This window comes from Protopterus annectens, chromosome 2.part1 (assembly GCF_019279795.1).
Source record: "Protopterus annectens isolate FY-2018-M chromosome 2.part1, PAN1.0, whole genome shotgun sequence".
NCBI classification, from domain to species: Eukaryota; Metazoa; Chordata; order Ceratodontiformes; family Protopteridae; genus Protopterus; species Protopterus annectens.
The window spans coordinates 1,871,715,690-1,871,733,379 of NC_056729.1; the positions used below are offsets into that span (position 1 = coordinate 1,871,715,690).

The following is a 17,690-nucleotide window of genomic DNA, read 5'->3' on the forward strand; positions in this document are numbered from 1 at the left end:
CCAGACCCGGACTGACTGTGGTCTCTGTGTGCTCTTATGGGAAATTGCACTTGCCCCAGAGAAGTGCATCTGGAAATACTGTGTGTGTACTTATTATCCCCTCACTGAATGTCCTCCACAGGTGCCAGTGGTGAGGATTGAGAGTCCTTGATTACTGGTCCAGTGGAAGGTCGTCACATGGAGCATGCCATTTAAAATTTATTATTTTTCAAAACAGTCATTACTGCCTTAAGTAAATGTATCTGGTCACCATAATCAGCTTGAATAGCTTACAGTAAATTAATCATAACAGAAGGACATGGGAGACTAAATAGGTTCATAGGATCAGAGATTAGTACTGGGCTAAGTGTGATTGTGGGCCATTTAAGCCTAGCTAATTACCCCATGTCAGAATAAAAAACCCTGCACCTTGTGTTTCTAAGGCAGGCACCTTAACCATTATGCCAATCTCAGCAATTTCTTCTCAAAGAACATGGGAGACTGATAAACAGAACCAGACTTTTGAAAATAGCCAACTATTCTCCTCAGTCAAAGACTTTGACTCCAGTGTGGATTAAAATCTTGCCAATCAAATAAAGCCATACAGATGTACTTCCATAGCCCTTTTATTTTTAAACCAAGATAATGTCAATCAGCTTAAGATGCACAATTTTGTCTGAGATAGATTAAAACTACTACATAAGCTTTTTAGCTTTCTCAGCCTCAAAGCAGTCCTTACCCTAGTTTGGCCATTAAATCAAAATCCAAACATTAAATTAAATAATCAAATGTTAGGCCTTTCTACTTTTCCACAGCAAATTTAAGATCGCCAAAAAGGTGAACTCCCCATTTAAATCAAATAAAATCACATATATAAAATAAAGTGTAAGCATCAAGACTGTGAAATAACTAGGAATTAATTGAAATCCAAATAGTTCTTCAGTTGTGTAATACACCATTGTCAAGTAAGCCTTTATCAACATCATGAAAACTCTTTACAAACATTAAATATGGGGATACAGCCTTGCATTCTCCTTATTGGTTAAAATGGATCTATCACTGGATACAGATAGTGTAAATGATACAATAAGTACAAATATTAAAATAATTCCTCTAAAAATGTTACAGTACACACAATTTATTATTTTAAATAACACTTATAGAATTCCATCTACACTAGGCTAGCCATTTCCCAAACCATCCATCTTTTTGTAAAGCATGCAATTATATAGGCACAAATATACTTCCTTTATTCTGGAAATGCAAACACTCAAAACAGCTCTGGAATTTCTTCAAGCCTAAATTAAAATCATCAGGATCCCAAGGAAATGTCTTCTATTAGAAATTTAACATTCATCATATTCCTTCTAGAAATATATCCTCAAAAGACTTGAATATCTTAATACATCTGTTCATGTTAATTAAACTCTATATTACCCAAAACTGGCTGAACTTGAAATGCTTAAAATGGACTAGCTTTATGAAAGAGGCTGTGAAGCACATTAATGCCTATAAAATTGTCTTACAAAACAAAACTCAATACACATATCTGCTAAACTGCTGGTCAAAGATACTAGACATAATTGTATAATTATATCCAAGCCTCTGTGTGTGTGTGTGTGTGTGTGTGTGTGTGTGTGTGTGTGTGTGTGTGTGTGTGTGTGTGTGTGTATGTATATATATATATATATATATATATATATATATATATACCTATATCTATATGTAGCTATTAGAAAAAGAAAACCTTTATGTAAACTCCCTGAAAAGTAAACTTTATTATGTAAAGAGTTTTAGTTGTGCTAGCTTTTTTCCTGTACTTTTACACAGAACTCATTTACTACTGCTCATATGTTCTCTAAACTTTTTAATGGAAGATCATTCATTCAGAATTCATTTTTGTTTGTTTACCATATGTTTTATGTAGTATGCCCCACAGATGTAAATAGCTTGTAAATAGTTTCAATTGTAATCATTCCATTAAATGTAGTGTTTTTTAATTGATATTGTCTTATTTTGTTTTGTTCCTATTCTGTTGTTTGTCTTTTGATTATTATGATGCAGCTTTTAAAAAAAATCTTGACAAATTCTAGCTTAGTTTTTTTTTCTTATAACTAGCCAGTTTTCTAGTTTCAGCACTCAAATCTGTTTCTTTGATCTCAGCACTTGTTCAGAAAAAAAAAAAATTTCATCTGCTTTTACTGTACTTGTGTTTCTACCTACTTTATTTTACTTTTGCATCATCTTAAAAGTACTCAATTGTATTTATTACTGCTTGGTGTAACTCATTCTAAGCCTTTTGGTTTAAACACTTGGGCTTCAGACCAGTTGTTTTGCATTGAGAGGGTTTGTGGTCTGCACTGTAGTGGCAGAACAGGTAGCTTACATCCTTCTAGGTTGGGAACTGCTGATTGAGGGCTCAGTGTCTGTTATTCTAAAAGTGTATTAATTCTGGTTTAAGCACTTGGGCTTTCAGGCCAGTTATTTTACATTAAGAGGGTTCATGGTCTGCACTCTTGTGGGAGGAGAGGCTGGACTCTGCCCTTCTGAGCTGGGAATTTCTGGTTAAAGGCTTATAGTGCATGCATATCTGAACTGCTTCTTAATGAAGTTGGTGCACCTTGTTTGCTGTGGCATAGACTGGATTTGGGCCTGCTGGCTCTAGCTTTGTTTGTGTAATTTGAGCACTAATCCAGGCATTCTCTAAAGTATTCAATTGTATTTATTACTGCTTGGTAGTAACTTGATTAAAGTGTAGCTATCATTCTAAGTCTTTTGGATTAAGCACTTGGGCTTCAGACCAGTTGTTTTACATTAGGAAGGTTTGTGGCATGCACTGTGGTGGCAGGACAGGTAGCTTTCATCCTTCTAAGTTGGGAACTGCTGATTGAGAGCCCAGTGTCTGTTATTCTTAAAGTGTATTAGTTCTGGTTTAAGCACTTGGGCTTCAGGCCAGTTATTTTACATTAAGAAGGTTCGTGGTCTGCACTCTTGTGGGAGAAGAGGCTGGACTCTGCCCTTCTGAGCTGGGAATTTCTGGTTAAAGGTTTATAGTGCCTGAATATTTGAACTGTATCTTACTGAAATTGGTACACCTTGTTTGCTGTAGCATAGACTAGATCCAGGCCTGCTGAATCTAGCTTTGTTTATATGCTTATTGTTTGTTTGCTTGTTATTTCCCTGGAACACTAATTCCACCTAATACGTGGCTTCTCAGCACTTCTGTGGATCACTAGTGATATCTGCATTGCTTACTGTACTTACTTCCTTGTTTCACTTGAAAGAAAGTTACTGTTTGTCATTTTTGCATTTAAGTTACCTGTAACACATTGCACTTAAGTTACCTGGCACTTGCTCACTAAAGCAATTATATAAGTCAGCACTAAAAATTAAAAGCACTACACCCTCACTCCCCACTGGCCCTTGTTTTCAATTATTAAGGAATTCCCAATATTATTCTAGCATCCCCAAAGGTCAGTTGTCAATCTCCTCTCCGGTCCAGCTGGTGAATCTGGGAATCTTGAGGCAATATTACAACTGCCTCATGTACACAGACAACCCTCTCCTCCTCCCAACAAATTCCAACACATGTGAGAGATGCAACCATATAGCCAAACTGGAGGCTAAGCTATCTCAACTCAGTACTGGCATAACCAGTCAGGAGGAGAAGGAAACCACACTCACTACAATTCCAGTCTCACATAGACCTACCATGACAGCAAACCAAACACATAATCACACAAAAACATACTCGGAGGCTCTAAATAAAGATCTGCCTAAGCAGCAGAGACCTCAAAAGCAGACACCCAAGCAACCGCTACCCCAAAATAAAACACGTGCAGCACATATCTCACAAAGCCAGTGTGCCGAACAGTCACAGCCCTTAAGACTAAACAACACACCTGATACACTTGTAATAGGTGACTCTATCGTCAGGCACACTGATGTCCTGCTCACCAGGCTGAACAAGGAAAGGGTCACAGTAAGCAGCCTGTCGGGGGCTAGGATCCCCCAAATAACACAAGCACTCAGGTCACTCCAAGGAAGTACAAATATGAATCAGTCATTGTCCATGCTGGTGTGAATGACCTGAGACGTACCTCCCTGGACTACATGAAAAGAGACATAAAGGAGCTCTCTGAGCATGTAGCCCAGGCTGGTATGACCCTGACCTTGAGTAGCATCTTACCCTCACCAAAAATGATGCCACAATATAAAGACAAGATGATCAATTTCAACAATTGGCTTGAGTACTGGTGTCATTCAAAGGTGATCCAATGCCTGTCAGCTTGGGATGATATGCTTGACAAGCCACGATGCTTTGCTAGGGACGGCTTGCACCTGTCACCCCTGGGCTTTTGGATATTGGCAAAGGCTCTTGCTACCCCCATAGTGCCTTTTTTAGGCAAGGCTCAAAAGACAAACCCACCTCCATAGGTATCTCAAGGGATAAGAAACTAAGAGTAATGCTACTCAATGCCAGAAGTCTAAACCTCAAGATGCACTTTCGAAACTCTCCTTAGCATGGAGAACATCGATATCTGTGCAGTAACAGAAACCTGGTTCAGGGCTCCTGAGAGCACCCCAGCACTACCAGGTTATACCTCATACCATGCTTTTCGGCCCCAAAACTTGGACTGAACCACAAAAGGAGGGGGGAGTATTGATATTCATCAAAGATACCCACACCTCCAGGTTGGTGGCAAAGTACGAAGCATCAGAGACTATCCATGTGCAACTAACAGTGGGTAAAACTGCCTTCCAGTTTATAGCCTGCTACAGACCACCCTCCCAAACCCAGGAACCCCACTCGGCCTTCCTGAGAACACTGGAAAATATGAAGGTCTCTCCAAACACCATTATACGACTTCAACTACCCAAACATAGACTGGGAGCATTACTCTAGCTCCAACACCCTAGCTCAAAGGTTCCTAAAATTTATAAACTCAAATGCTATGGAACAACTTGTTACCTCTCCCACAAGAGGGAAAAACATACTGGACCTGATCATCACCAACATGGGGACTCTATGCTCCAGACCAGAAGTGTATCCCTCACTGGTAAGATCAGACCATAAACTAATCTCACTGGATATTCACATCCTGACCCCACCCCCTGCCCAGAAAACCGCAGTGAAAAACTTCTCTAAAGCAAATTTCACACTCCTCAAAACTGAGGTGGAATCCTTCAAAGCCCCCGGGCCTGTGGAAAATATGGCCCAGACCGCAGAATCCTTTATAAATTCATTCTATGAACACCTTCAGGAATGCATGGATCATACGATCCCAAATAAAACCAAGACCCAATCCTCCAAAGGCAGATGTCCTGTCTGGTGGACCCCAGCCATAAACAAACTATACAATAGAAGGAGGAAGCTACTAAATGATAGAGCAAAATCCCAAAAAGGGAAGGCATCACTGATCAGTATTAGCAAAAACTACGGGTACTCATAAAATTGTCTAAGGCCAGCTTCGAGAGAAAAATTGCACAGGACACTAAGGATAATCACAAGGCTTTCTTTAGTTATGTTAGGAACCTGGGTGGTAATTCCCAGATATGCTCAGAATTAGTCCAAAATGACAAAAATACACTGAACCCACAGACATTGCCAACATCCTAGCTGACAGGTTCAGTGCAAACTCCCCTCCCCACCAAAAAGGCAAATATCTATCCTAGTAGAGTGTTGCCCCCCTGACATCTCAGATGCTCAGGTAAGAGCCGCCCTCTCCAAAGCAAAAAACACAGCATCAATGGGACCAGACGGTGTCCCGGGCTGCGTCCTACATGAACTCCAAGAAGAGCTAAACCCAAACATAAAACTACTGTTCAATCTCAGCCTTACTACAGGATATGTGCCCAAAGAGTGGCGTACAGCAACAGTGGTCCCTCTCCATAAAGGTGGTGCCTCAACGGATCCTGGAAACTATCGCCCCATAAGCCTGACTAGCTTGGTCTGCAAAGCTATGGAAAGGATCATCATGGACCTCATAAATAAAGATATTGGGGACCTACAGATACTGGATCCTACCCAGTTTGGCTTTGTTAAGGGCAGATCCTGCCTCTTAAACCTGGTTGATTTCTTTGAAACAGTCACCAAGGCGATTGACGAGGGGAAGGTGGTCCACACAGCCTACCTGGACCTCGCAAAAGCCTTCGATACAATACCCCACTCGGGCATTATAGATAAGCTCACCAGCTTAAATATAAACCCCTATGTCACTAGATGGATTGCAAACTGGCTCAAGGACAGAACCCACATGGTTAGAATTGCTGGAGCCATGTCAGACTCCAAACCAGTTACAAGTGGTGTCCCACAAGGCTCAGTCCTGGGACCTCTCTTGTTCGGTATATATTTCTTGGAGGTACAGGCCAACACGGAAGGACTGTGGCTGACCAAGTTCGCAGATGACTGCAAACTGGGTGCCATAATCGATTCTCCAGCTGACACAAGCATCCTCCAAAAGGGCCTCATAGAAACAGACAACTGGTGCCAGAGCCATGGCCTCAAGCTAAATGCCAAAAAGTGTATAGTCATCCCCTTTGGCAAAAACAAAGTGCCCACAAATTACCACATATGTGGTAATCCATTAAGCACAGAAGAAGTACCTGGGCACCCAAGTTGATAGCAATCTCTCATTTGACAACCACGTGGCCAAAGTGGTTAGAAAAACATTTTATATAGCCCACCTAATCATGAAGGGATTCACATCTAGATCAGGGGAGGTCATCGTGCCTCTTTACTCATCCCTCATCAGGCCCATAATTGAGTACAATGCCCCTTTTGGGATGTACCTTACCAGACACCTGCAGCAACTGGAAAGACCCCAAAAGTACCTCACCAAGAGGATCAAAGGGCTCAAACAGATGCCATATGCTGCCCAGTTAAAGAAACTCCAGCTCTACTCAGTGGCATACCGCCTGTTCAGAGGTGATCTGTGCCTGATGTATAAAGCCATGTCCAACCCAGAATTAATGGACATGCTGCACCTCAGAAAATCCAAATCCCATCGAGCTACATGCTCGAGACTTGAACCTCAGCACTGAAATAAATAGGACATGCTGGAGGGACAGATTCATAACCCAGAGGCTCCCTTCACTCTGGAATAAAATCCCAGTCCAGGTTAGGCAGAGTCCCTCATTGACTCTCTTCAAGAGGAATCTTGATGAGTGGATGGGAGATCATAGGTTTACCCCGGGTATCACTTCTGTGTCACTGTTAGACAGAGGCACAGTATACTAACCTCAAAAAAGGGGATAGCAAAATAAATTTAAAATGGGTGGCGAAAGCCAAACACATTCTGGCTAGGCTTATAAATGCCCTAGGGCAGATAGCCTAGTATGAACCTATGAACCTATGAATTAAAGTTATTGCAAAAGAATAAAAAAGAAAAAAGAAACTAACCAAGCTTTCAAGGAGTACGGGTACTCAACAAGAAACTAAGGAGATTGGACAAAAAATGAGTTTTGCAAGAGAGTATGGTTGCATTACAAAAAACTCATCAAGCATGAGAAGAAACTGAAGAAGCTTTGCAAGTCCTGGTCACAATGAACACTTCACAACTCATAAAGGTACCCAAAAGAAACACATACAAATTTTAACAAGACATGATTAAATGCAATATAGAACTGTTAAAGCCATAAAGAAAGGCATTTGCACCCCTGTCCAAAAGTTATGAGACATCCAGAAGGAACCCATTCCGGGTAACAGGTGATGAGTGATTTACTTAATTCAAAAGTTGAACCACAATAATGTACTTGCCTTCAAATGGACAATGTCAAGAGAAGAGAGGCCAGGTGCTGACTGGTCTAGATTGGTATGATTTTTCCTGCTTGGAGAAGCTCAGAAAGCATATTTTGACCTGGAGCCTGAATAAGCTACCAGCTACCAAGAGCTGAAATCAGAAGCATCAATATGATTATGTGCCACTCCAGCCATAGAGGTTCAATGACTGGACTTTTACTCTCAGTAATCCAGTCTGCTACCAGATCTCGAGCTTGACTCAGCTAATATGGAAGTGACTAAATCTGGATGAAAAGCCAGCTTCCCAGGTTTCCCAGGTTATGAAGTTAATTGTAATGGGCTGATTTTGGAGAAGCCTGCCCTTCACATGTGGGACTGAGTTAGCCAGATTAATCTGGATGTTACAAACCAGTCAGTAGACTAGGTGAATATGTGGCAGCAAGCAAGCTGTCACAGATTACAGGAGACTGTTATACTCACCATACTGAAAAGGACTCTAAAATTAAAGGACAAATGAGAAGACAAAAGCACTATTCTTTGCAATGTCATAGAGACAAGTGCAAATGGGATTGAAAAGAAGGTGGGCCAATTAATATGCTTCAAGTGTTTTGAGTTTGGATACATAGTTAAATTTTCCCATTAAATGATACGGGTATGAAATATGATGCCTACCTCTATATGATGACACATTCCATGTTTGCAGATAATGCTGAACCAGATGCAATTAGTAGTACTTAAATACAAATAAAAAATGTGAGATATGGGTGGGTGTTGGGAGGTTGCCATAATGGTTAAAGTCTTCATCTTACAGATGTGAAGTCAAGGGTTTGATTCTCACATGTGGAAAATTAGCTAGGCTTAACAGGGTTCCCAAGGGCAGTTAGTCTAGTACTAATGTATGAACCTATGTTAAATACGTGCAAGCATGGCCATTCTAGAAGTAGAATAGCTTATAGTAAATAACAATGCATGATACAGTAAACTCCGAGAATAAACTTAGGATTGTTGATTATACGGAGGTTCAAAGGCTATCACACAACTAAAATGGTACTTCAAACTCTGTTAGGTAACTTAAGTCATTGTGTTGTGGTAATACCCTGACAAACTAATGTCATTCTGGCAAGAGACTTTCCAAGTTTTCTTCATTTTAGGATATATATATAAGTAGTGGGACTCAAAGGGCCACAGTGGGTGGGAAGAATAGAAAGGAAAGCTTACCGTTTGTTTGAAACAGCTCTAGAGGGAAGCACAAATGGTTTACTTAACTAGTTCTCTGTAAGATTTGTAAAAGAAATCTTAATTTTTCTTTTGCTGATGTTTACATTCAAACTCTGTTGTAACACTGTACTGTGACTTGATGTTTGCATTCTCCTAAGACTTTATGTTTGTGGTCATGGCTAAAACTGTTCATTTGTGCAGTCTAACTACCCAGTTACTGAATTGCAATACATACACTCATAAATAAATAAAACAATGATAGGAAGAGTAAAACTATCACACCTGTATTAGTGGGAAATACCTGAAAGCAAGATTAATCTCATTTCCAAGACAGTATCAACGCTGAGAACCTGCTAGGTTTAACAATTGGTCATTCGAGGTATAGGAAACGAATAATGAAATGATCACATCTTAAAAGAGGTCAGAAACTGATACAGGCAGTGAAGGGAATATCTGAGCTGCCAAATCAGACACAGACTTTTCCTCATTTTGATAGCAGTTATGCCTGTAAGGAGTGTTGCTTGAGGTGTTCAATAGCCCACTTATAATAGGCATGCTAATGTATGGATACTCCAAATTTGAGACAGAATTCTACCTGCCATTCCTACAGTGGAGAACAAATTATCTTCCAGAGGATAAGGGCCATATGACATAACCATGACAGTAGGGGAAGCAAACAGTAAGGTCAGGCAGACGGACAAAACTAGAACTTTACCAGTTCATCATCCAAATCTGTGTTAATACCCTGGAGAGACAGAGAGGCACTGGTGGCTACTTAAATGCCAGAGTGTTACCAACATGTGAAATTTTGTCCAAAGGTCCAACTATCGGTATCCATTTAAAGAAAGAAATGGAAGACTGTTAAAAAGGACAATGTTATTTTCTCTTTTCTCCTAGAAGACTTAACACATTTAGGCATGATGTAGGTACACAATCAGGAAAAATGCTCATACTGAAGCACTGTGGGTACCATGCTCAAATCAGGTTAAAGGGAAGACATGTTTTCACACTCCATATACTTCATATCAATATGAAGTAGCACCTTTTGCTACATGAAGCCCAAGACATGTTTCAAAGAATGATAAATAGAGTTTTATAACTCCAGGTCCAATGTGCTGCTGTTTACTTGGATAATGCGATACACTGCATTGAAAAAGGGAGTTTTAACTTCTCCTGGGTAAAGTCCTTCCTGTGTTCCACCACAGTGGAATTACTTTCATGCATGGCTTTCTTGATGACTCAGACTTCTGTGTCAGAGATGTTCACTGGGAAATCCGACACAGAAGAAGTCTTATTGAACAAAGGCAATTAGATAAGCCTGACTTACTGTGGGATGTGCTTTGCCTATCATTTCATAAAATGGGGGGCAGGCTACCTTTAAACAGGAATGGTAAGAATGTAAGCGCAGCAAGGAACAGATATTTAAAATCATACCTAAGTGAGGGAGTTCAATGTAAAGTTTTAAAGTAGACTTCAGCTTTTATGAGAATAGATAGGTTAGACAAACGCCGTCCATATCTTTTTTTTTAAGCTGGATCAGAACTGGGGAATACTGCTAAGTTTTGAAGAACTGAGATCTGGAACCCTTGCCCAGTTGTAAGACATCAGAAGAATGACTTCTTGTAATTAGAAGGAGAGAGAGAGAGAGAGAGAGTGAGAGAGACAGCATTCATGAAAGAAATATTTTGATCTGAGGTAGAGGATCTGAATTGCATAAGCATAGTAAGGCCTTAATAAATTTAACACTATTAGCTTCCAAAAGAGTAATTACTAGAAAGCATAAAATAAATACCTAGACAAACATTAATGAAAATCTAAAATATTGTAAAGGAGATAGAATAATTACCTGTTTATGGTTTGTATTCTTTTATTAATATATGTAAACTCCATTTACATCTTATAATGTGATAATTAATAAACATGCTAAAAAAAAAGATGTTACCCTCTTGCTGAAATATTTGTTAAAAGCTGAGGAAAGTAAGCTGCGTTCTATATCTACACTGAGTTTGAATTTAGGATGTGAATGCACTCCCCAAATATGCAACTGAACTGCAACTGAGTTAATGTGATCAGATCATATATGAGTCTTCTGGAAAGTAAATAAAATACAGACTTTGGATTCCTATTTTGACTGTCCCACACAACTTAAATTTTATCAGGCAGACTATACCAAGGTATGCAGAGTTGGTTAATTGGGACTGACTCAAAGATATGAAACAGCAGTAAATTATAACCTGTTGGGAGCTACTACACAGATAGGTTAATTTAATGGCTGATAAGTACATAATAAGCAGTTATAAGACAGTATAAGAAGAAGCATGCATATTTCACATCAGAGTTGGATAGCATTAGTAGGAGGAAGAAGAAATCCTGGCTAAAGTTTAGGAAGTTACCCATCATGCATAATAGGAACAGGTTTCACAAACTGAAAGCAAAGTTTCACAAAATAGCGAGAAACACTAAGAAAATGTTCAAAATAAATCTTCATAATCTCACACTAGTTACCAAGAAATTATTCTTTAGGTGTCTATGGAGTGACAGGAAATTTGAAGATAGCTGTATTAGTGTGGTTAAAGATGAAAATACAATAACCAGTTTGAAACAACTAGCATCTATCATGTTGGATCTGTACCTATCAGTCCACTGGTGTATGTCCCAACATTTTACTTACTTTGTATGATAAAGTATATAAATAAATAAATAAATAAATAAATAAATAAATAAATAAATATGCAAACAAGTAAATAAATATTATATCAGCTGCTGGGTTGGATAATTTGAATGTTTTCTCCTATCAAATATTTACAAATCTTTAGTTTCCAGCATTCACTGGATTTTCCAAATAACCTTGAAATCAGATTACGTCCTCATACATGGAGGATTGCTATTGTTGTTCTCATATATAAGGATCATGCTAACGACTCTGTTGTCAACTACTGACTAATCAGTTTGACCGGCATTATTGGAGAATGCTTTGAACCAGAATTATACAAGTTAATGAAAGAGCAAATAAGTTTTGATCTGAATATTTATCACCATACATTTATGGAGGGCAGATCCTGTGACTAATTTGATGAACTTTTACCAAAATGCTTGGGAAGCAATTAATATGGGGCTGCCAATGGATGTTATATGTTTGGAATTATCACAGGCTTTTGACTCTGTTCCCCATCATGTGATGATTAATAAATTATATAACATAAGTGTTAACCTATCTGTAACAAAGTGGATAAGCAACTGTCTGACAGCTAGTTCTTTCAGGGTTAGAGTTGGTAATCGCTTCTCAAAGGACACACTTTTGATCGAGGGTGTCCAGCAAGGGTTAGTATTGGGGCCTATTCTGGTCAACTTATTCATTTTTGACTGCCCTGTAAAGAAAAGAGAGTGGGAAAGTACGTTTAGTGAAGATTCAAATCAAGTCAATGGTAAATTCAGTAAAAGATCGCACAAGGATTCAGAAGTTCCTGGACAATTTATATCTGTGGTTTAGAAGTAAGTTTCAATATTAGCAAAACATATTTAATTCACTTTGAAAATTACTTGTGTCATAAATATGCTCTAAATAATGAATTTCTTGCTCCAGATTGTAAGATAACAGAGCTAGGAGTTATTGTAGGCAATATGTTCATGTAAAATCACCATTTATATACTGTGATCAGGAAATTTTACTCTTGTTTAGAGAACATTTTTGGTAGTTTGTCAAGCAGGAACACTTCCTCCTGCTCTGCAAAATGATAGCAGAGGCATAGCTGGTTCATTCTGATCCCTAATCATAGCATCCATTCACACTGTGGGTTGAGGAGAAAAAAAACCCCGTCAGATCTGAAACTACTCCTGTACAAAGGAGGAGCACCAGGTCCTAATGCACTATGATTGGATGCTCAGCTTGGCAGCAAAAAAAAAAAAGTCTCACTTCTATTATGTGGCACTGCTTCCTTGTAGGAGGACCACCAGATCCTAATGCCCTCAATCTTTAGAATCACCCATGTTTATGTGCTCAGGCAAAAGTTAAGAAAAAAAAAGTATCTGCAGATTGTGCCATCTAAGACACCGTGCCCTGGACATTTGCCCCCCCCTCCACTCCTTAGCTACACTTCTGATAGGTAAACCCTGCATTGAATACTCCCAGTTTGCAAAACAAAACATACTTGGTGAGACAAAAAAAATTCAGAAATATTTCACAAGGCAGATCAGGAGGGTTAAACATCTATGATCTCAAAGCAGATTATCGGAGTTGTCTCCGTACTCTAATAGTTGTAGGGTAATAAGGACTGATTTGTTTTTAATCCATAAATGACTAAGAAATTTTAATTAGCAATTGTGTTAGGGACTCAGTTTGTATCAAACCATGCTGGAATAAGGAATTCTGGCCTTTATATACAATTATCCAATTTTTAGATATGGTCTGGGGAGTAGCTCTTTCCATGGCTGAGCTGATTCTCTGTGGAATGGTCTACCATTACAAATAAGAGTGATCAAAAGTTTGGAAACATTTAAAAGAGCATTGAAGCTAAATGGAGTTTGGCTTTTTCCCATTAAATGACTTAAAAAGTCATAGGCATTCAGAATAACCATATAGCTGAAACACCTGATGTTCTTAAGGGTCATTTGCATATATCCCATGTGCATCTAACATAAGAAGTTTAAGGAATCACACAGTGGAAATTCTAGCTCGACTAAAGTTTTCTTATAATTTTTACTGATTGTTTTTCTGTGTGATCTTTTTACTCATTGTTTTGTACTTCATAAATACAAACACCCTTGACCAAATAATGAAGATGCCCACTAGCGGCTGCAACATACTGGACCTCATACTCACAAATATGGGATAATGATGGATACCCCAATGTCTTGCCCTACCTGGTAAAATACAACTATAATGCTGCCTCCTTTGAAACCAAAATCTATTCTGTATCCCCAGTAAAACAAGTAACAGGAATTATACAATGACCCCCCCATTAATATTCCAAAATGTGCACACTGACCGATCAGTGGGCACGTTGTAAATCAGACTTATACTAATGGAAAAAGGTCCGGTCATCTGGACTTTTTCCATTAGTATAAGTCTTTTTTTTTTTTGTTACAGAAACGGAGAATGCAAGATCTCCATTGCTTTTTATAAAGTGTCTCGCTATGTTAAAGGAGTTTAACATAGCAAGATAGCTTATAAAAAGCAACGGAGATCTTCCTTTCTCCGTTGCTTTTTTTAAAGTTGTCTCGCTATGTTAAATGGGTTTAACATAGTGAGACAGCTTTAAAAAAAGCAACGGAGAAAGGAAGATCTCCGTTACTTTTTTTAAAGTTATCTCGCTATGTTAAAATCCTTTAACATAGCGAGACACTTTCTAATAAGCAATGGAGATCTTGCTATCTTCTTTGCTTCCACATACAGCTCTGACGTACTGCGTAAGCATACGCATGTGCAGTATATCAGAACTGCTGCAGAATACCAGACAGTTGCAGAAGGGCAGCACGGAGGAATTATACAATGCCATTAGTTAAGAAAAGTTTTTTTTTTTTTAAATAATGTCATTATATAATAGCAATAACCTACTTCTGGGTGTGGGTAATGCTGGATTTACTCACGGTTGTCTTTGTTTGGCCACTCAGGCTTCATCCTCATGACCAAACCACACCAACCATGGGTAAATCCAGCATTACCCACACCCAGACATGGGTTATTGCTTAAATATTCCATGGCAAACTAACTTTCTTTAAGTGATGGTTTGTCAAAATTCTATGCCCCTCCAAACCTCTAGAACACACCAACCTATGCTGAATTGCTCTCAGAAACTCTGTACAACCATGTCAATTGCTGCATAGAAGCTGCTGTATCTACCAGAAATAAGCCCAGAACTAGCTCCAAAAACAAACCGCCCTAGTGGCTACCCAAATTAAACAGGGTATACAACAACAGGAAACAAAATACAGCAAAAATCAAGAAGGGAGATTCGCATAAAGATAACTATCTCATCAAACTAAATAAGCAACTAAGAGTCTTAATTACATCAAGCAAATCCAACTTTGAGGTTAAGACAGACTCCCAGGTGAAAGATCGCTATAAGACCTTCAGCTGTGTCAGAACTCACAAGGGCAGCAGATGGCAATGAGCTAAATGGGTGGTCAATGGAGCCACATTCACAGAGTCTGGAAATATAGCAAACCTATTAGTGGACAAATTACTTCAATCTTTACCTCCCTATCATCCCCAACCATCCCACAAGAAATACCCTCAAACATGACCCCTCCAACTATAACCAGGGAGAATGTACTAGCAACACTTTCTAAAGCCAAGACCCTATTTAAAAAGTATTTGGACCAATGGCTGAGTAATTGGAAATTCACCCCTGGTTTGGTGCCTATATCGCTGAGGTAGAAAGGTAGTCAGTAAATCACCCCTATATATAAATCAATTTGTGGGTCACATTTGGGTGGCATGACTAGGCTTATAATGGCCTTAGTGGTCATTAGCCCAGTATACAACTAAGAACCTATAATGGCCCTAGTGGTCATTAGCCTGGTATACACCTATGAACCTATAATTGCCCTAGTGGTCATTAGCCTGGTATACACCTATGAACCTATAATGCCCCTAGTGATCATTAGCCTGGTATACACCTATGAACCTATAATGGCCATAGAGGTCATTAGCCTAGTATAGACCTATGAACCTATAATGGCCTTACTGATCATTAGCCTACTAAACACCTATAAACCTATTAACCTATAATGGCCCTAGTGGTCATTAGCCTAGTACAAACCTATTAATATATAAGGGCCCTAGTGGTCATTAGCCTGGTATACACCTATGAACCTATAATGGCCCTAGTGTTCATTATCCTGGTATACACCTATGGACCTGTAATGGCCCTAGTGGTCATTAGCCTGGTATACACCTATGAACCTATAATGGCCCTAGTGTTCATTATCCTGGTATACACCTATGAACCTGTAATGGCCCTAGTGGTCATTAGCCTGGTATACACCTATGAACCTATAATGGCCTTTGTGATCATTAGCCTAGTAAACACCTATAAACCTATGAACCTATAATGGCCCTAGTGGTCATTAGCCTAGTAAACAACTATGAACCAATCAAAACATAAAATGTATCATTCTTCTTGCACTCAAACTGTTATTATTTAATTCTCTACTTCATGTTGATGTTTTTCCAGACTAAACTGGAGGTAACTTACCTTACCATCTTTTGCCCAGTTACCCTAGATCTCTGTTCTTTTGGCTCTTTCAGACATTATTTCAAGGATCACAGAATGCACAGCAGTATTAACATTGTGGACAAATGACTTTTGCACCTAAATCACTTCTACACTATTTACAGTAGTTAAGACTTTAAGAATCATGCATACGCTCCCTACCCCAACATTCCTTGTTGGAAATCTCACTCATTGGTCAAGCACAGATCGCATTACTTCACCAAAACTTGTTCAAGCACTTTTTCTTCTTTAACCCATAAATAGGCAGCTCTGCAGAAAGTTTAACAGCATGCTAGTCAAAGAGTAGTAGCTGAAGAGAGTAAGAACCCACTCATGCTCCATTACATTTCCACCAATGGATTGTGACTCCAAGTATCTGGTGGTGGAATAGAACCCAGACCATTCTGAGCTTCCTGCCATCAGTGCTAAGGATATCACCTGCTGTGTCACTGCCACACTGATACTGAGCACTTGAAATTTCAGCAGCCGTCCCCTTCTGTTTGCAATTATTAACATCTACATGCTTAGTTGGTGTATGTGATTATTTCAGTTTGTATTATACTTAAATACAGTTGATGATACCACAAAGGGTGCATTCAGTTTGCTTGAATTTCACTTGTGTTTATTTCAGCCTGCGATAAAACCTTATATGCAGATTTAAATTTTACTGGAAGTGACTATGGATTAAATCTAACTGGAACTGCCGAAAGCTGTCAGCAAGCATGCACCAGTAATCGTTTTTGCAATTTTTTTACATTTATTCCCAAGTAAGTCAAATATTATATGTTCACAATTCCTAAAATGTCTGAAATGTAAAGCTCGCTGGTACTCTTCAGTGTTTATGTGTTCTTCAAGTGATTTAATCTGTCATGATCATTTGTGCACTTAGTCATCGACTGAAGTTCAAATGATATAAAGATTTGTTAAAAATGAACCGTATTGTTAAAGCTTGTGATAATAAAACTACATATTTTAACAGGTTTGTATTGATAAGTGATTCACATTTAAACAAAGTACTCCAGCTGGCATAGTAAAAGTAAGCAATGAGGCAAAACATGACTGCATAGGACAGAGCGTTTCACAGTTCAGCTACTACTCCTGGATAGGAAATGTCTCTGTGGCACCACAGGTGGGACAAAATACAAGATACATGGGAAAATACAAACATTTCAAATACAATATTTATCTAAATCAGAAAAGAAAGGTAGCTAGCAACACAAACAATCCACAATACTTTTCATAAGTAAACCAAGTAAACCACAAAACCACTTATCATAAGTAGGAGCTATCATCTTCAAAACAGAGGGCAGAATTCACTACAACCAGAGTTGATGATTTTTTATTGAAATACTGAAATTCCAGGTCATTGCTTTGATTTCATTATAACTGTAGTGTATTTATATACAAACAAACAAAAGAGAGTTAAATGCAAAACACTGACAAAAAGCAAAATTACAAATTTAGAGAATGAGCCTTATATAGGCCCTAGGGCCAATAGCCTAGTACCTACCTATGAACCTATGAAAATATAAGAAGAA

At 38.8% G+C, this 17,690-nt stretch overlaps 1 protein-coding gene across 1 annotated transcript in view; it reads left to right on the forward strand.

The window, feature by feature from the left end:
* The window catches only part of LOC122795056 (coagulation factor XI-like), a 207,173-nt gene extending 190,250 nt beyond the window's left edge, over positions 1 to 16,923 (forward strand). The window contains exon 3 of the mRNA XM_044063632.1: positions 16,784 to 16,923. Within this exon, the coding sequence (XP_043919567.1) occupies positions 16,784 to 16,923 (140 nt within the window). The remainder of the gene's footprint in view (positions 1 to 16,783) is intronic.
* The last annotated feature ends 767 nt before the right edge of the window (positions 16,924 to 17,690 follow it).